This window comes from Cryptomeria japonica, chromosome 5 (assembly GCF_030272615.1).
Source record: "Cryptomeria japonica chromosome 5, Sugi_1.0, whole genome shotgun sequence".
In the NCBI taxonomy this organism is placed as follows: domain Eukaryota; kingdom Viridiplantae; phylum Streptophyta; class Pinopsida; order Cupressales; family Cupressaceae; genus Cryptomeria; species Cryptomeria japonica.
Genome location: NC_081409.1, coordinates 124,275,540 through 124,296,941, shown reverse-complemented (window position 1 = coordinate 124,296,941; position 21,402 = coordinate 124,275,540). Strand labels below are relative to the sequence as shown.

The following is a 21,402-nucleotide window of genomic DNA, read 5'->3' as shown; positions in this document are numbered from 1 at the left end:
AAATATTAATTATCTTATATAAATTCCCCATTCACTTATATAAATAATTAATATTTACAAGGCATATCTTGTAATTATATGTATTTTTGTTTAACTGTAATTAGTCTTAACTATTACGGGAATTCTTAACCAACTGTTGTTAATAAAGGATGGGCACACGATAGGAAGGATATCGAATTTTTATACAAGCCAAGTCTGAAGTAAAGATTGATATTCGGTGGGATATCAAGCATAAAGAAAGAATTCCTTTCACCAGCTTAACTGGCCTATTGGAAGCAGTGACCACGAGGTGATTTACAGTGGGAGTATTGGCCAACATCGTGGCTAAGAGTATTCATACGCACCAACCAATCTATCGGGAGATTGTCAGGAAGGCACACCATCTTTTCTTCACGGAGACTACCCGAGATCTACTGGAAAGACACAACAATTTATTCTTTCTCTCGCGTCAGAAGAACCTGATATCGGGTGCAGTCAACACGAAAACTATTTCGCTCACGTGAGACAGTGGCGCGTCGTCGGGAGTATTTCCGTCTGCATACACAAAGGCTTGGAGGAGTGATAGAAGTGACGCGAAGGGTATAACGTATTCCGGCCCGTGGTGGAGTTGGTTGGATATCAGGAGTGCCATCGTGAGACCCGATATCGGGTATCATTCCAGGATCCCTGCAGTCACAAGGAATCAACATCATGAAAGAACAGAAGCAGCATTGACCTGTTGCATCTGAAGTGGAAACTAAACCTGAAGGTATCGCTCAACACACACATCCAGAAGGCCCGTGGACCGGAAGAGACAATAAATAACCAAGGAGGCTGCCTGACATGCTTACGGTGAAATTCAGATTATCATCTGATAACCAACAGCGCGAGGAGGGCATCTACAATTATACTATGGCTACCAGGTGCACTATTATTTCTTCCTCTTGAATAATGAATGTTTGTTTTTTCGATGAATGAAATACCAGCCAATGGAATGGAAACTAAGTTATGTTTATGAAACAAATGTCACTATTTGAACTTGTTTCATTATTCTGTCAATAACTCACTGGCTATGTTGAATATATATTACTGATGAACTGGACATATATCCAATAGATAATTAAGGAATTTTATAGTGGTATTAGAGCTTTGAATCCTGCTAGCCTGTAGGGAATTGAAACTTCATGAAAACTTAATGCACAGTTGAGTATGCACCAGGGAAATTATAATTTCCGAAGTACTAGGGCCTGTCAAAACAGATTTCAAAACTCACCTTTAACTCAGAGTTGTTCATCAACTTCATCTATTCCATTTGAAATTGAGAATAGCCACACTGAAATTGACGAGGGATTTATTTTTGAAACCAACATGGGAGACCCAGATAACAATAGGGACCTGTTGGCTGCATTAATCAGAAGTCAGCAAGATATGCAAGATAATGTTAACAGAATGACCAACTTGATGACCCAATTTATGGCTAATAATATAAATCAGCACCAAAATAATGGAAGACAAAATAATTAGCATCAAAATAATGAGGGAAACAATGGGGGTAGAGATGAACAGTCAATCGATAATCAGCCAGAAAGAACAGGAACATCAAGACCATTTATGCCTACATTTACTGCTAGAAACCAGCCGCCTGAAAATGAACCCACAATAAGAGAAATACAGGAAGAAATACATCAGGATTGGTTAGGTTCCTGAGAAGAATTCAGATCAACAATGACATTTAGAGAATATTTAGATGTCAGAATGAAACATAGGCCAAGAGGACAGCAAGGAAACAATAGTGAATTGCAAAGGAAAATTGGAAAAATGTCCATTCCTTATTTTGATGGTACAGGTAAAACAACGGCTCGGGCATGGGTGCAAAAATTAGACACATACTTCCAATTAAACCCTATGTTGGAAGAGGAGGCAATTAAATATGCTGCATTACATCTTGACGGTGTAGCACATGAATGGTGGCATCATGGGCAAATAACCTTGGTTCATAACTTGATAGGTACTTATGTTGAGTTCACTGAGAAACTTATTGATAGGTTTGATTCTAAAGATCCTGAATTACATCTTAAAGATTTGACTCAGCTTAAGCAAACTGGAATAGTTGAGCAGTATATTTTTGAATTTGAAAAATTGGCAGTCTTAGTTACTGAAATTTCAGAAAGACATAAGATTGTAATATTTATAGATGGATTGTCTTATTCTCTCAAAGGTTGGTTTAAGTCTTTAAACCCCCTTACCTTACAAACAGTTGTCAAAAGAGCAAGAGAATTAGAACCATCTTCAAAAGGAATTTTTTTTAATTAAGGACCACCTCCTAAACCAGAAAAAGACAAACAACCTTTCAACAAAGATAATTTCCCTAAAAACAGGTTAGATAAAGAGGAAAGGGAAGAGCTTAGAAGGAAAAAACTATGTTTCAGTTGTAGGGAAGCATGGCAGCCTGGACATAGGTGTTTAGGGAAGGGAAAAATTCATTATATTGAGGTTATGTCTGACAGTGAGGATGAAGAGAATGTTGATCCTAACATAGAACGAACATCATGGAACACAGAGTCAGAAACAGGTACTAAACAAGGAGGAATAATAGCATCCATGACAGGAACTCCACATTATAATATTTTTAGACTCAGAGGAGTTTTGAATGGAAAACGTGTAATTGTTATGCTTGATAGTGGTTCAACTCATAATTTTATAGATGCAGCACTTGTGGAAAAACGAGGTTTGCAGACTGAAAAACATGAGGGTTTTGATGTTAGAGTAGCAGGTGGAACTAATTTATCCAGTACTCATAAAGTTCCTAAATTGAATATTACTCTTGGCAATTACACTATTACTGATGATTTTTATGTGATTGACTTGGCTGACACTAATGTTGTCCTGGGCATTCAGTGGATGGAAACATTAGATGAATATACACAGAGTTTTAAAAGAATGAAATTCTCTTTTAAAATTGATGATAAAAAGGTAGTTCTCCGTGGTATGTCTAACAGTGGTCCCAGGATCGTCAGTGCCAAAAAAATGGAGGCCATTTTCAGACATGGAGACGTGGCATGGTCAGCACAATGTTTAATCTCCAACAAGGTATCAGGCTTTGAATTTAAATCTTATCAAAATGATTTGTTAACAATATTAGATTCGCATCATGCGGTTTTTAGTGATATCCCTCCAGGAGTCCCACCTGATAGAGGATTTGAACATACTATTGAATTAGAAGAGGGTGCTAAACTAGTTATCACTACTCCTTATAGACACCCTAAAACATTCAGGGATGAAATAGAAAAAGCAATTAAAGAATTATTGGATATGGGGCACATCAGACCTAGTTCTAGTCCTTTTGCATCATCTGTAGTGTTGGTCAAAAAGAAGGATGTAACTCTTCGTATGTGTATTGATTACAGAGCACTTAACAAGAAAACAATAAAAAACAAGTATCCAATTCCTCGAATTGATGAATTGTTAGATGAATTGCATGGTGTTGTTTAGTTTTCTAAAATTGATTTGAGATTAGGGTATCATAAGATTAAGTTAAGAGAACAAGACATTCATAAAACTGCTTTCCGTTGTCATTATGGTCATTATGAATTCTTGGTTATGCCGTTTGGTCTAACAAATGCTCCGGCAACATTTCAGTCCTGTATGAATCATATTTTTAACAAACAGTTAAGGAAATTTTTGCTAGTATTCTTTGATGATATATTGATTTATAGCAAAACTTGGGAAGAGCATTTGAAACATATCGATATAGTTCTTGGTATTATGGAATCACAATCGTTGTATGCAAAGGCATCTAAATGTGAATTTGGAATGACTGAAATTTTGTATTTAGGGCATATGATAAGTGCAATAGGGGTACAGGTTCATCAAGAAAAGATAAGAGCCATTTTGGATTGGCCACCACCACGAACCTTATGGAATTAAGGGGATTTTTTGGTTTATGCAGTTATTACAGGAGGTTTGTCAAAGGATTTTCACAGCTTGGGGCACCCTTGACAGATCTTACCAAAAAAGGGGCATTCCGATGGACTAAGGAAGCTCAATATGTATTTGAGAAACTTAAAGAGGTAATGAGTTCTTGTCTGGTTCTTTCTCTTCCAGATTTTAATCAGCGTTTTGTGTAGGAATGAGATGCTTCGGGTAATGGAATAGGGGCAGTTTTAATGCAAAACAAGCATCCTATAGTTTATGAAAGTAGGAAACTTAATAGCCTTGAGAAATTGTATTCCATCTATGATAAAGAAATGTTGGCAATCATGCATGCACTGACAAAATTTAGACAATATTTGGTTGGTAGCAGATTTGTAGTGAGAACTGACCATAACAGTCTGAGATATTTCTTGGGACAAAAAGATTTAAATGATAGGCAATAGAAATGGATCAGTAAGATCCAAGCTTATGACTTTGAGATTGAATATGTAAAGGGTAAAAATAATGTTGTTGCAAATGCTTTATCTAGAAGGCCTGAAATCAATGCAATATCTGTAGTAATAGCTAATTGGAAATCTCTATTGCTGGTTGAGTATTCAAAGGATTCTTTTGCATGTAATTTGCTAGATGGTAATATACAAGATGATAAATGTAAAGTTGTCAGTGATGTTATTTATTACAAGGACAAAATTTATTTAATTCCAGGTTCGAAGTTGAAAGAAAAAATTCTCCAATCTATGCATGATATTCCTCTAGCAGGGCATCCTGGATACTTCAAAATGTATCGCCAGGTAAGAGAAAGGTTCACTTGGAAAGGATTAAAAAACGATGTCCTACATTATGTCAAGGAATGCACCACTTGCCAACAAAATAAAGCAGAGCAAACGTATCCTGCAGGTCTATTATAGCCACTACCTATACCAGATTAGAAATGGGAAAGTATATCAATGGATTTTATCACAGGTTTACCAAGATCCCAAGGTAAAGATTGTATCTTTGTTGTGGTTGACAGACTAACTAAATTTGCACACTTCTTTTCTATCACTACAAAATTTACAGCAGTTCAGATCGCAGAGTTATTCTTCAGATAGGTTTTCCATTTACATGGTTTACCCAAGACTATAATTAGTGATAGAGATAGTAGATTTCTAAGCATATTTTGGGGAGAGCTTTTCAGATTAACAGGTACAAAGTTGAATCATAGCACCAGCTATCATCCGCAAACTGATGGACAAATGAAAATAGTGAACAAGTGGATCGAAGGTTATCTTCGTAACTATGTGGCCGATCATCAGAAGGCATGGGTTTGTTGGCTATATCTGGGTGAATATTGTTATAATACTACCTTTCATATGTCAATTGGTATGTCTCCTTTCAAAGCATTATATGGCTATGATGTACTCTCTTTTCTTGACCTTGCTTTTGAGCAGAGCAATGTACCTAGAACTCGTGATTGGCTTCAAGAAAGCCAAGACATTTTGTCATGTCTTAAGGAGAATTTGCAATGTGCTCAGAATCAACAGAAAATCTATGCAGATAAAAAGTGAGTTGAACGCCATTTCAAAATGGGAGATTTGGTATTTCTCAGGTTGCAACCTTATCGGCAATCTTCTCTCAAACGTAGTGGATCTGAAAAATTAAAGCCTCGGTTTTATGGTCCCTATCAGGTAGTCCGGAAGGTTGGTACAGTTGCGTATGAACTTGACTTACCAGTGGATAGCAAAATACACAATGTATTTCATGTATCTTGTCTCAAGAAAGCTCTGGGGAAGCAGGTGTCAGTATCTGAAAATTTACCTCCCTTGAATGATGAAGGGAAGCTTGAAATGATACCAGAAGTCATTTTGGAAACACGGGACAGGCAATTGCGGAACAAAACTATCAAGGAATATCTCATCAAATGGAAAAATCTGCCTCAGGATGATGCCACCTGGGAAAATGAAAGAGTTTTGGAGTTGCTTGAGGGCAAGCAACACGAGACAAGGGAGACTGTCATGTCCCCTAATAAGTGATTACGAATGTATAAAAATATTAATTATCTTATATAAATTCCCCATTCACTTATATAAATAATTAATATTTACAAGGCATATCTTGTAATTATATGTATTTTTGTTTAACCGTAATTAGTCTTAACTCTTACAGGAATTCTTAACCAATTGTTGTTAATAAAGGATGGGCACACGATAGGAAGGATATCGAATTTTTATACAAGCCAAGTCTGATATAAAGATTGATATTCGGTGGGATATCAAGCATAAAGAAAGAATTCCTTTCGCTAGCTTAACTGGCCTATTGGAAGCAGTGACCACGAGGTGATTTACAGCGGGAGTATTGGCCAACATCGTGGCTAAGAGTATTCATACGCACCAACCAATCTATTGGGAGATTGTCAGGAAGGCATGCTATCTTTTTATCACGGAGACTACCTGAGATCTACCAGAAAGGCACAACAATTTATTCTTTCTCTCGCGTCAGAAGAACGCGATATCGGGTGCAGTCAACATGAACACTAGTTCGCTCACGTGAGACAGTGGCGTGTCGTCGGGAGTATTTCCTTCTGCATACACAAAGGCTCGGAGGAGTGACAGAAGCGACGCGAAGGGTATAACGTATTCCGGCCCGTGGTGGAGTTGGTTGGATATCAGGAGTGCCATCGCAAGACCCGATATCGGGTATCATTCGGGGATCCCTGCAGTCACAAGGAATCAACATTGTGAAAGAACGGAAGCAGCATTGACCTGTTGCATCTGAAGTGGAAACTAAACCTGAAGGTATTGCTCAACACACACATCCAGAAGGCTCGGGGACTGGAAGAGACAATATATAACCAAGGAGGCTGCCTGACATGCTTACGGTGAAATTCAGATTATCATATGATAACCAACAGCGTGAGGAGGGCATCTACAATTATACTATGGCTACCAGGTGCACTATTATTTATTCCTCCTGAATAATGAATGTCTGTTTTGTTGATGAATGAAATACCAGCCAATGGAATGGAAACTAAGTTATGTTTATGAAACAAATGTCACTGTTTGAACTTGTTTCATTATTCTGTCAATAACTCACTGGCTATGTTGAATATATATTACTGATGAACTGGACATATATCCAATAGATAATTAAGGAATTTTACACAATGGCATCCCAGCGTAGGTGGCAGAGGTGGTGGTGCTGTGGGGGGATGTTTTCCCGAAGTCCCCAAATCTTGGAAAAGTTCTCCTACAAAGGACACAAGTTTTTTTGGGGGATGCATCCCCGTGGAACAGTGCTGATATAAATGAAATGCCACTTAAGAACCACATATAAACGATATCAAGGATCTAAGCAGCGTAAATTTACTTTGGGTCTAAGTGTCTACTCATCTAATAGAAAATACAAATCAACTACCCACCATACATACCTATATTGACAAGAACCTCGTAGATACAAGAATTGAAGAGAGAATGCATGAAATTTAAAATAAAAATAGATATCAGTTTATATAAGCCAACAGGTCCACCAAAGACAGCATAGTTGCTGTCCTTTAAAAATTATTAATTAGACATTATAATAAGTTCTCAAATAAAAACTATGCTTAACCCTTTACATCTACCTACCCTTGACCCCAAGGCTACTCACTACAAAAAATGCTGACTTCAGCCTGGCAGATCTATCCTATACGACCAGGATGAAGAGTATGTTGCTGTTTGGGAGAAGGTTCCAGTTTATCTTAGGCTGCATCCACTGCTGCATACATTAGGGATAATGACAATAAATTAGGGGATACTTTTGGTGGGTCTAACTGCGGAGGCATGACAAGTGAACTAATATCTGCCTAACTTCCTTATTCAAATTATTCTATTTTCTTTTATACTAAGCACTAAAAATAAACCTGCTAATGAGCCTCATGTATCTACTCATGGTGACAAATAACATCGTGGAAGAGCACTAAACAGAGTAGGATTGAATTTGCATAGATAAAAATCTGTTTTGTCATAACATAATTTGTGCTTGTTGTTCAGTGGAAGGCAAGAGCTATCACAATATGTAATTAGGATCAATCATATTAGAATTCCTTCCATGCAAAGAGATAATTCAATTCCTTATTTCAATCACATCTGATTATAGACAAGGACAATCATGAGACTGGCTCGATACTTCATCATATGGAACAACAATACACATATGTGCATCCTTTTAAGAAAACATTGCCGAATTCTGGAATCTTATACCTACTCTAGATGAAAATACATTATTATAAAATTGTGATGCAATTGAACAATTTATTCGTAATTCTGGACTCCAAAATCTGAAAACACCATATCATAAACTGCGTCATTTGCACTCCAAACCCTGAAATGAAGATGTATAAATAAAAAAAGAGCAATGGGATGTGTAAAATTTAGAATTTCTTAAATAACCTTTAATATTCAAATACATATTAACACCAAGTATTAAAAAAATGTGTAACGTATGCACTTAAAAGTTCTCTAAAAGTACTTTATAAGGCACACAATATTACAACATTGAATAAACTAAGGGATAAAGTTCAGGTTTTTTGCATTAACAATATAATCTGATTGTTGTCACACAATCCATGAGGCGTTGTTTGCAACTATCTGATTATCACTGGGATGCTGAATATTGTGGCTGATTATGAACGTCTACAACTTTAGAAACGATAAATTCTAACAGGTTTATCTTTTATTAAACTTGCGTTTAGCTGGGATAATCTTAAACTGCAAATCCTGATCGCAGTACATAAAATTTTAATTTTTTTCAGTGAAAATTAATTTTTGAAGTGAACAAAAACTATGATAGTTTTTTGTTATGTTTTGTTCAGAAGTGTAATTCGGCATTGCATTACAAGAAAAAATCTTAATGGTTCAATCTTGAGATTTTCTAGGTTACCTGAAAAATGATCATTGACGAAGACGTGCACAGCATAACCATGAGATCCAATTGCAAGCACTAGTGAACTGTTGCTCCTTATAAAAGGTTCGTTTTCATCGACATCAACCCTGCAGTTAAAGAGTTAGCAGGTAAATTCACTGTTAAACTCAGACTTTAACTGCAAATTAAGTAAAAAGAAATGTAAATTATTTATGTTTATGTTTCAACATACCATCAAATGTGCATCAATTTTATATTTTGAGAACAAATCGTAAGAAACATATATGAAAATGATGCATATTTATGATCAACAGATATATTTAAACACAAATGTGCTACGAAAATTAAGTTTGAATGTGTTATATGCCCTTGTGTCTTAGCAATTATATGGTTGCGGATACAACCCTCTATGGAGAAATAGAAAGATTGTCATCCAGAATAAAGATTTTTAACTTTTTGTTCATACACATTGAGTTCCAATAAATGAGCTCAATAGTTTTGTCCTCTTAGATCCTTTAAAAGGAAACCTTGTTAGAAAATTAGCTTAATAAATGGAGGATTCCAAGGCTAATAAATGGAGGATTCCAAGGCTAGACCACTATAACATGTGATGCAAAAACCCAAAAAAGTAAAATAGAATAAACTAAATGTAAAGTGTAATGTCCTTTTTTTAGCCTGTTGTTGTTTTTGGATGGTTTAGCCTATTCTTGGCCCTCGTAGGCTAAGGCAGTTGGTTAGAGGGACTCAGTTATCAAAGCAGGAGGCTTATTCCCATCCAGAGTTCAGGTTTGACCTTCGTTGGACTCAATTCTACACACTTACTATTTATAGTAAGTCAGTGGATGATTGAGAGGAACCCTTACTATTTTTAGTAAGATAGATGGATGCACAGTGGATGCAGTGGTTGACTCTTTGATTCAGACAAGATCGAGAAATAATGAGTATTTATGGAGTTATGCTTTTTTAATTATTAATAAAGTAATACTTTATTAATAATTAATCATTAAAGACATATTATAAAGTTATTAAAGTCACTTTATGTACAATGGGGCCATGACCCTCAATTAAGTGACTTAAAGTGCAATTAATCATTTTTTAATATTTGAGGCCTATTTATTGATGCATTTGATAAAGTCAAAAGATAAATATAAAATATCATTTTAAATGATATTAATGTGCATCTAATAATTCAAGTCTTGGGTGCCCACTTATGAGGATATTAAATAAAGTTATTATGCAAACCCTAAAGCAGATTTAAATGCTATTAAGGAGATTGAGGTTATAAAAGGACTCAAAAAACAAATGCTTTTTCATTCTTGAAGATTATAAACTTGTTTCTTGATATGAGAGTTGAGTGTAGAAATACACAAGGGTTTCAGTCATTTCCAGCATTGAAGAATGAAAATTCTTTAGCGTCTTTGCAATTTTGAGGTTGTGTGAGATCAGCTGAATCATTGCTTGTGGAGGACTTCATCCATAAATTCTAATTGTGCTCAAAAGAGAAGGAATTTTATCTAGGGTTTGAAGATTATTGAAGCATAATTAGTTGCAGACATATATTCTTCATTTGTAGTCACTGTTGATCAGATTTCAAGTTTTTCTTATTGCTGCTATAGTAACACGTGAACAGTAACAAGGGTTTTTAAAGGCAGATTTCTTAAAGAGTATTTCCAGATTCTTTTTGGTAGCCATTGCAATTATCGCCAGTTGTTATCTACAGGCTCATACACAGCTGCTACAAGGCTTCCTTTCAATTGGGCGTGGAAGTTTCCAGCCACCTTGGTTGTTGATAAAAAAATTCCAGACTCAATGATTATTTCCAGAATTGCTAAAAGTCTTTTACATTAACTTCCGGGTATGATCATTGTTGTTTGCACACTTATATGTTAATGTATTGATCATTTAATGATATTGTAGCCATTACTTTGCCAATAGTTTAAATATTTGCAAATTCCTTTTTTAAATCTTGCTTGGCAAAAAGTTTTATTTTCATATTTAAATTGCAAATCAAAACCAAATCATTCAAAAAAAACAAACATTTGCAAGTTGGAGGTCGGATAACCTATTGGGTTTACTACATAAAGAAAGGTTGAGTCAGAGAGTATTACCCAACAGATATAAATATACATATGTGTGTGTGTATATATGAGAATCCTCAAAATTTGCCACATCCTTGTTTCCATTTCCATTTTTGGTTGGTAAGTGTTAACACAATGTTTTGACAAACACTACAAACGTAAAATCTAGAAAACCGTAGGTGGTTCATGCCACACAAGTCTTTACACACTTCTACAAATGTGAGTTTAGTTAAAAAGAACACAGTAGAGTATATGGACAGTAGGCCAGAGCCATGTGTCAATCACATCACCAATTTTTTCTTGGCCTCATGTTAAAATTGTTACTAGCTCATACAACTGAACATACTTATGGATATGTGTCTTCTTGATGCCTTCTATGATCATCAACTCCTTTCACCATTCTCCACTTTCTTCACTTGATGATAGTTTTTAAATCTCTTTGTACTTCTCTTTTGTTTACCCTTTGTTGGAGATGCTCCAACCACCCATGTTCTCTTATTTTACTGTCATCTATTTTTCAGTCCAGTTGAAGAAATTTGCCACTAATAGATATTGATGTTGAAATTAAATTAAAGTCAAATTAAAACTTAATTCTTTTATTTCTTTTGCTTGTGTGATTGTTTCCAATCAATCAAATTTTCATCCTAGTATAGTTTCCACCTCATCCATGTTTTGGGAGCAATATTGATTTCTTTCCTTTGGTTTTTGTTGCTTCTTACATTGGTTAGTTTCATAACAGTTTGTATGCTTGAACAAAAAATCCTCTCAGCATTAGACGTCAAATGGGCACATGTAATTAGTGTTTACCACTACAGTTGATAAATTAAATGTAGGAAATAATAATGTACATGACAATGCATACCAGAAACAACATTAAAATATATCTTTATTCACACACAATTATTAAAGAGAAGAGACCATAGATGGCCAGCCAAGGATTACAATAGACCTGACTATACCTTCCCCCCTTCCTTGGTGGTACACAACATATTTAAAGGACTCGACGGTTGTCGAGAGGCACACAACCGTCAACCAATCGACACCTAACTACTTGAGAGTGACAACCCACTTAATACAATTAATTAATACATTGTCGGATAACAAATATTGTCAAATATAACCATAGGCATTTTATGCCGACTACATCATCCCCCCAAAAGAAAAAGTCATCTCCGGACAACAAGTAAACATCAAGTAATATCTGGAAGGACTAATGATAGTGTCAGGCAATGACTTGTACTGGACAACCCCAACTTGTAGTGTACCTTCCAAATCAAATGGGGGTTTGTGGGCAACGCCCCCAACGGGGTCAAGGGGCAGCGCTTAGGGCGTGCTCCTTGTCACGGTACAGGGCAGGGTCAAGGGGTAGCGCCCTTGCCGCCAACACCAAATTACAACCATCAAAACCACACAAAACTCCATGGTGCACATGATTTTCGTGATTTTTTAAGATGCCAGAAACATTGTTGATGAAGCCAAGGAAGAGCTTTAACCAACATATGCAACACACACAGGCTGAGGTTGATGACGTATGGCTGATTGATGTTCCTGTACAGGATGCAGACACTGTTGTACGATGCAAAAGAAATGCTTTGGCTGTATGGTGTGGACAATAGGCTTTGTTTATACGAGATGAAGTATCCTTCTTATGGTGTGGACAATATGATCTATCTGTACGTGATGGAATTGACGTACGACAATAACTCTTGGAGGTCCCATCGAGATGTGCATTGGTAGTACGGAACAATGCACCGGGTGTCGTATAGGATGAGTGAACCTGCGATATTGTATGTGATGAATGAACCTACCATGCCGTACGAAATGAGGGATATGATGTCGTACGTGGTCTATACTTGAAAGTTGTACGACACAACCCAATGACCGTTGTGACGTCCGTATAGTTACTCCACAATTATTTCATACGGTGCTGGAAAGGACCTGTACGGTTATTCCATAAATATGTTGTACAGTTCCACAATTATGTCGTATGATTAGAAGCTTAATGCATTGACATATGGTCTTGAGGTGTTGTACGAGAAGGACTGCATGTTGTACATGGTGAGGAGAAGATGGTCGTATAGTAGGGGCAACATGGTGCCGACGGGGAGAATGGAAGACTGCCGTAAGACCATCTTAACATGTTGTACGATATAAGATGGAGACCGCACGTGAGCAATACAGTGCCACTGTATGGTGCAAAATTTGAATTGGCATTTTCGTGCCATATGCAGTGAAAACAACTATGGAGTCCATACTAGATAATATATCCCAAGCCGTATTGTAGAGATTGGAGGTTGTATAGACAAAACAAGAGGCTCCCTTGACAATGAAACTACCGTATGGGGAAGAACCTATTGTACACAATGTGCAGTAGTTTTCTCACTCTCCAACTCCCCTTTCAATTTGATGATTTTCTTAGACTCCATTATTTTTTGCTTTCCATTCCCATCCCTCCTAATTCCTTTTTCTTTTCTTGTGAATTTCTAGTGAAGTTAATTTCCCTTGACCCTTATTTATATGCTCCACATTAGATATTTTTCTCTTTGTACTTTGGGATGTATCATTCATAATTTTACATACTTTCCTTGGTTGCTCTTCACCAAGAGTTGTGGCTTCAAGAAAATTGCATGTTGGTGGAAATGACTCATAGTCCTCCATTTTACAGTGGAATAGTCCATTCAGGGAACTCGTCTCATCTTGAGAGCAATCTTCTAGTTTGAGCACCCCTTCATCGTTGGGTTCCATGCCTTTCCTCCCTTCGTCCATACCAAACTCTCCACCCTCGGACTCCGAGATGGAGGATGCCAGTTCTTTACTCACAGCCTAATTCCTTAAGTCGATGATGTACTCCCTCTTGTCACTCTCGATTGAGAGTGTGTTCGGCTTCCAATTATGATTTGCCTTGGCAGTAATCAACCATCGCCTCCCAAGGAGTGCGTCGTACGCCTTCTTCTGTAACAGAATGACTCCAAAGTCCAAAAAAAATTGTTGTGTCCCAATCATTAATTTTTGTGCCATCAATATTCCCAACAACTCAATACCGTGTTGGTCACCACCTACCAAGTAGAAGGTTGGCGGCCAAAGCATCGACTTCCCTAAACATTTCCAAGTGTCCTCCGATAGCACATTAACTGTTGAGCCCCAATCGACGATTGTGTTTGCCAAATTTTGGCCCATTATTTCCATATCGACAATAGCCGGCTTCCTCCCGATGCTCATTGTCGGCAACATTGGATCACTAGATTCATTCCCTTCAAGTGTTGGTTTTCCTGTAAGTTACTCCTCATATGGCTTATGTTGTTTCTGGATGACTATGTTGTCACTAGCTTTGTTGGCAATTGCCATTCTTAGTTGTGGCATAGTTTGAAGAAGGTCTGCCACCTTGATGGGTATGGTCACCTGTAGCACCTCCCGAACTATGTTCTTCTCTGACTCCCGCAATGACGTACTTGCAGTTCCATTGGAGGTTACTTGTTCCTTTGTCGACACTTGTTCTGCTTTGACTTTGTCTTTTTGGAATTGTTCCTTTGTCGCACAAGAGTCCAAATACATCCCCTTCTTCGTCTGTGCTCTTGTGATTGCCAACACTGCCTCCTCTTGTTCTGTCACATCCAGCATATTAATACTCTTTTACTTTGGGCAGTCGGTGTCTTCATGATTCCTTGGTCCACACCATTTGCACAATAGTTGTATGTTGTCTTTCTTATTCTGGCAGTATCTCTCAAAATGTCCCCATTCACTACATTGTCTGCATTGTATGATAGGACATCCTTTGGAGTCATACTGTATTTGATTTCGCCCTCGATAACTGCATGGTGATACATTTTGTGATTTTGATGGGCTAGACTCTCCTTGTGTGAAGAGTACTTGTGTACTTCTCATCTTCAAATTGTACGGGCACTCCTTGATTGAATGCCCCAACACTTGGCAAATCTCACAAAACATATTTCTAGGACAATTACCTTTTGTGTGCCCCTCTCTTTTGCATTTAGTACACCATAGTCCATTACTTTCTTTATTGGGTCCCTTCTCGGCCTTCAATTCTTTCATCATTCTCAACATATCCCATCGAAGGGCCTGCACGGTTTTGGATTCTTCATCACCGCTACCATCAGTGCTCTTGTCATCGGTCTTCCTCTTCCCTCGAGAGGATGTTTTGTTTTCACTCTCAATGTCCATCGCCCAATTGTAATCATTGATGTATGAGGACTGAGGCACTACTTTCATCTTCTTGCGTAGCGAAGGGATCAATCCCTCAGTGAACCACCTCTTCTTCAACCTGTCAGGTGGTTGGTTCTCCATCTTGTTCAACAATTCTTTGAGCCTATGATTGTACATATACTCTGATTTTTCCCTTGCTTGGTATTATAGATTTCGGCCATGATCTTGTTGTCATCCCTCAGGAGTTTGAATTCCTCTTGGAATGCCTTCTTCAGATCACTCCATCTCATCTTGTGCTGGGCATCGAGGTTTGTGTACCAGTCAATGGCAATCCTCCGAAGGGTGGCAGGAAATGCCTTCAGCTAGTAGTCCTTGTCATCTTGGCCACTCGCCTCTCATATTGTTATACATGTCTTACAATGTTGTACGGGGTCCTCTGATCCATCTCTCGTGAACTTTGGGAGTTTCTGCTTCTCCTGGATGTTCATCATTGTTTTTACTTGGAAGGTATCGTGTGTATTCACCTTGTGTGCTGGACCTAGGTGGACTGTTTCGACCACTACGTTCTAGTGCTTTCCCCGCACTCTCGGCCACACAGGCATCCTCTACATGTCCACCTTCAATGTTCCCAACACTCCAAGTACTTCCAGGCTCCAACTCATCTTTGTGCTCCCTCCGGCTGAAGGTCGACAGATCACCTAATCGCTTGGTCTTGACCACCCTGTGGCCTCTTCTCACCTTTAACGGGGTTTACGGGCATGAATCAGTCAAGGCTGACTGGATTTGTTTTAAGGCAACGACGTCAAATTTTTTACCGCTACAGTTGATAAATTAAATGCAGGAAATAATAATGTACATGACAATGCATACCAGACACAACAGTAAAATATATCTTTATTCACACATGCAATTATTACCGAGAAGAGACCAAAGATGGTCAACCAAGGATTACAATAGACCCAACTATACCATCCCCCCTTCCTTGGCGGTACACAACATATTTAAAGGACCCGGTGGTTGCCGAGAGGTACACAATCGTCAACCAACCGACACCTAACTACCCGAGAGTGACAACCTACTTAATACAATTAATTAATACATTGCCGGATAACAAATATTATCAAATATAACCATAGGCATTTTATGTCGACTACAATTAGTTCACCATTTAGTTTCATGTTTTCATTTCCTTTATCGATTGTTTACCTTGGGAAGGCTATAACAAAAATATTACATTTTTAGGCACATTTGGGAATAAAACAATATCCCTAACAATTTGTATCCCCATTGCACACTTATTCCATGCTTGTGTGCACCTACTTGCAACTTAGAACAAACCCACCCACTATTGACAGATTGGATTTATCTCTACTTGATCATTCTCTCATACTAGATTCCACCCACATACAACTCAGGAAGACGTCTAACCATTATTGATAGATTACATTTGTACGTACTTTCTCCACATTGCGTGGTTGTATTTTGTGATCACACAAGAAGGAAAAATGTTTCTGGAACTTGTGTTGTTTGCTCGTCCATTGGACATCTTTCACCAATGCTAATGTTTGAGCCCTTTGCCAAACAAGCACTTAAATTCTCATTAAACTTTTTGCCATGAAATCCCAATTTCACTGAATGTTTCTGATTGATTAAAAAAACAAGCGAACAATTACTGCCCATTGTTGACTTCTTAAATAGAAACACTATATTCTAGATAGAGTGACCTCCATCTTGAGTTCATAAATCTTTTCCTAGGTCTTCAAGAGTATAACTAGAGAAGATTAAATGCTCTTTTGGACCAAATGAAACCCATTTAAAACATCTAAATATGATTATATACTGCTTCAAGGGCAGCAAAAACATTATGTTGACAAAATATTTTTTATTTGTTAGCAACATATGCACTTTTGAACCATGCATATCTCCAGAATGCCAAGCATAAGAACCAAATTTATTGGTAAGTTCTACATTCTTGTTTTCCAACCTATAAACTATCTAAATTGGCACATCTTGCCATGTTAAGCCAGTTTGAAGTGAAACCTTGTTTATTCTTCTTGGTTATTAAATTTTCTGTTTTTCCCTTTCCGATACTTTCATCATGTCCATAACTCCATAATTCTCCCAAATAATTTTGAATGCAGATTGGCTATGCCATTGAGTCCATTCTTTTAACCCATCCTATTATCTTTGAAGTAATCCTTCCCTCATCCATTATGCATAAGTGATAAAATCTTGATTGTTAACAAATTAAATAAAGATATAAGACTAATATCTTGACCTAATGTCTGCCAAGATAGTTATCAAACGTGCCACTTTCATTTGCTTCCAAATTTTAAACTGTTTTTAATGAGAGTTCCATTACATAACCTGCTAGAATAGTAGACTTCTAGCAACAAATTCATTGCATTGAAGGTTTGACCAAATACAAATCATAAACATTAAATATTAATGATAATTCTAGATAGCTTGGTAAGTTATTTTTCCAATTATCCAATGCTTTGAGCTTCAGTGCATACATCTAATTAAACAATGCCAAAATAATAGAGATGCCAACTTACCTTATATTATACCACAGGTAATCTGTTGTGTCCTTGGTTGTATTAATGTGTTCCAAAAGACCCTTATTGTCAAACTGAGTATCTTCAGAACCTCCAATTTTTTCTTTGAATGTTTCCCAATAAAAACCTTTTTCGACTTCTTTATTCGATAAGAAATAGGATGATTTAAGCTTCCTTTGAGGATTATTCGATGTCAAGTTGTGCGTTTTTGATTGTGCATTCACCTGTAACACGACACCATAGAGTAATAACTATGTTCATGCCTATTTTCATGCTGTATATATTACAAAAAACCAAAATTAAATTTTAATATTTGAAACTGCATAAGAACCTACATAGCAACGTCTAGCATGTTTCAATAGAGAGAACTTGTAAATGGCAAGAAATGGAGATTTAATGACCAATACTGCTAAGGTCTAAATTTGGCCAGAAACTTTGGACATGAATCCATTTTGTTGCTTTTGATTTCTTTTTTATCAAGTGATTAGGAATGCTTGTCTTTAAACCTGTGCACTATTGGATGCATGGATATGAACTTGAAGAACATAGACAAAATGAAAATAAAAAGGCTTTACTACCAAAGTTGATATGTGTATCTTATGAAGTTTGCATGTACAACTATGTTCATATGTTTATCTTCTAAAGTTTGCATCTACAACTATTCATTGAGATTTTCAAGGAACCTATCCCTATAGGAATTCTACGGAAAGATAATGCAAAGTTTGTATGCAATTCTTTGTGTGCCCTCTCACTTTTGGAAATGTATCTCAATGTTGATACTGTTTTGTGGTCCAATAGATTACTTTGTCTAATGGTGCATAAATAAAATCCATCTTACTCAATAGGCTTCCCCATTGGACATATATAATGCATTTATGTTTATTAAATTAACATTATAATTCCAACTATGAAAACATTAGTACTGATGTAATTACTAGTATTCAGTACATGAAATGCTTCATTGACCTGCTATATCACACACTTCAAATATTAGCTGAAGAATGATCTAATTTAGTAGTTGCATTTGTGTACTTTGTAATTGGCTGGAGAGGAAATTTAAGTATAGTTTGGAAACTGGAGATTAAGCTCTGAGATTGTAAAGTGACATGCTCAAGGAATATCTTATACATTTCTAGAAAAGAGTTTGTCTAGGACTTGAGGGATGTATTTTCTTTTACAAAAGACCTATGCAAAAGTAAATTACTGTGTGAGGATATGAAATCAAGAAAGGGCTTGAAGGTGGAGCTTTGGCATGGAAGATGACAAAGTCATCCTCCATTGTTCTCATTCATGCTCCTTGTGTTAGCTTTCCTTTGTGTTTTTGGTTGTATTTAATGTGTTTTGTGATCTTTGGTGTTAGGTGTTTTATGTTTGGTAAGATAGTCTTTTGTTTTGATTTTTGAATTACATTCTGTTTGTTGAGTTCATTTCCCAGGGATTTCATTTTCTTTTCCTTCTTTTCAACTCCTTTGGATGGTATGCCCCCACAATTAGTTCACTTGATTTTGTAAGGAAGGTGGTTTAGAGGTTGTATGAATGTGTATGAACTCCCACTATAGTCAAAATGGATTTGGAAGTGATAGAGGTGAAAGTGCAAACGATTGATTCATCTAAGAGGTTCAAAGAGGGTCCGGTTTGTCAAGAGAGAACTAAACTTTATGAACAAGATGGGTTGGAGGTACTGAAGATCCATTTAGACACTAGTTAGTGTCTTTTTTTAAAAAATTTGTGGGGGAGGGGGGAGCAAGGACTAGGGATTTTGGTTACATTTTGATGAAAGCCTCAAAAGGATTTATTTTTTGTTTGCTTGAGAAGCAATAACTTGTAGAAAAGAGTAATTTCTAGAGTTTTTGGAATGTGGGTCATTTTTTGCTGAAAGCTTGTGCTTTATTGTTATCCCTATGAATGTTTGTTTTCAAACCTCTTTTTATTAGTTAAATATCACTAAATCCTCAATTTTGCATCGAGTGCAAGTGTGATATGCACCCTTGTTTTATTTTGTTTTCTGTTTTGCTTTAAGATGTTTTTTGAAACACAATGTGAATAGATCTTGCAAAGCTAATAATATAACAATGGTTTGCAAGTGATTGTGTGCATCCCTAGGGGATTAGTCTCGCCTAAGCTCTACCCCTTCCTGAATCCCAGCTTGGCTATAAGTAAGACCAAGGTAAGGTAGGTTGGGCATTGGGTTGGGTTGCAGGGATACCCTTGGCGCAACACAAATATAATTAAATAATATAGAAGCAATAAAAGAACAAAAATATATCCATAAATATTTCAAAATGAAATAACTCACAACCAAAAATAGTTTCAAATTAAATTAAAGAGATTAGATTACAATATATCATTAAAATCTTCAATAGCCAAATAGTCAAATTATATTATAACGACATTATACAGATACCCATTTAATTTGAAAGGTGGCAAATCAGATTTGTATTTTAATCAACAATTTGGAAACCCCCAAATCTAGATGCTACACCCTCAAAATGCTTCCTTTGCTCATGTTTGAAATGCCATAACAAAGATATGCCCTAGGCATCAAACTATAACATCAATAACCTCACCGAATGATGGCTCATTGAGACTTAACTCCTACAAAATTCAAGCTAGGGTGGTACAACCTACCTAGGAAGAGATGTTCAACAAAGAGAAATAAATTTTCAATATAAAACCCTCAAAATACTCTATATCTGAGTCCTCAAATCACCAATAAATCCTCTAGGTTAGGTTTTTCACTAATTGTAATATCCCCAACATTTTTTTTTTGTTTTTTAACAGTTTAACAACAAACAATCACCCGTTAGGGTTAGAAAGATGCAATCCAAACCAACTGAAAGGAACCCTTCCACTTTTTGATCACCGAGAGCCCAAGCTAGGAGGGTGAGAGCATATAGTGACAGGGGATCGTTAGATGCAAAATCTGAAATGTTGATTACAATACTAGGCAGCAAGCCAACCCCTTCCACTTTTCAGCGGGATGGAAACAAGAAACTTGGCGAAAACCAACCAAGGAAACAAGAACATGATCAAGCACAAATCACTCTACCACGATATTTCAGCGGGAGGACTTATCACTAAACGAACTCAACTCAACCGCTTATGTTGCGGGAGGACAATTACAAATAGAAATCACTCAACCACTTATGCAATGGGAGGACAATTACAAACAGAAATCACTCAATCGCTTATGCAGCGAGAGGACTAAACTACAAACATTGAAGGTGGCCAAGCCAACCTCTCCCACTTGTGCAGTGGGAATTACAATGAGTACTTTAGATACAATAGAGGTTAGCACTACTAACCAATCATTACAATGATGAATACAATGAAGTACTAAAGATTACAATAATGAAATTCAGAGAAATACAAGCTAAAACACACTTAACCAAATCTGATGTAAAATACCAGCAGACTCCAGCATTGGACCAACAACACTGAAAGACTCACAACTTCCTCGAAACAGCTCCAAATCGCACATGAACATAGACAAAAGAAAGGTATGACCAAGACGACCAAGATAGAATCACAAAACGACACCAAAATCACCACCAACAATCAACATGCAACCTAAGGCAACTCCAGGAAAAGTACGACCAACACCAGAAGTTCGATTTGCCACTAAAATCATAATGCACACCAAAAGCAATGCCAAAATAGAAGAATGATCACCCTCCAAATACGCTTCCAATGAGCCGATACCCAGAATGATGGGTCGCACAGGCAGGGAGATATGAACAATTCTTCGCTTCAACCACACCAAAACCAACAACATAGGAAAATACTCCACACTCTGAAAATTCTGAAAACACACA

General features: G+C 36.9%; 1 protein-coding gene across 1 annotated transcript in view; it reads right to left on the bottom strand.

Moving 5' to 3' along the window:
• The window catches only part of LOC131068387 (beta-galactosidase 1), a 212,798-nt gene that overhangs the window by 53,099 nt on the left and 138,297 nt on the right, over nucleotides 1-21,402 (bottom strand). Inside the window, exons 12-13 of the mRNA XM_058003566.2 lie at nucleotides 17,588-17,811; nucleotides 8,809-8,918 (exon numbers count right to left, since the gene is read on the bottom strand). Of these exons, the coding sequence (XP_057859549.2) occupies nucleotides 8,809-8,918; nucleotides 17,588-17,811 (334 nt within the window). The remainder of the gene's footprint in view (nucleotides 1-8,808; nucleotides 8,919-17,587; nucleotides 17,812-21,402) is intronic.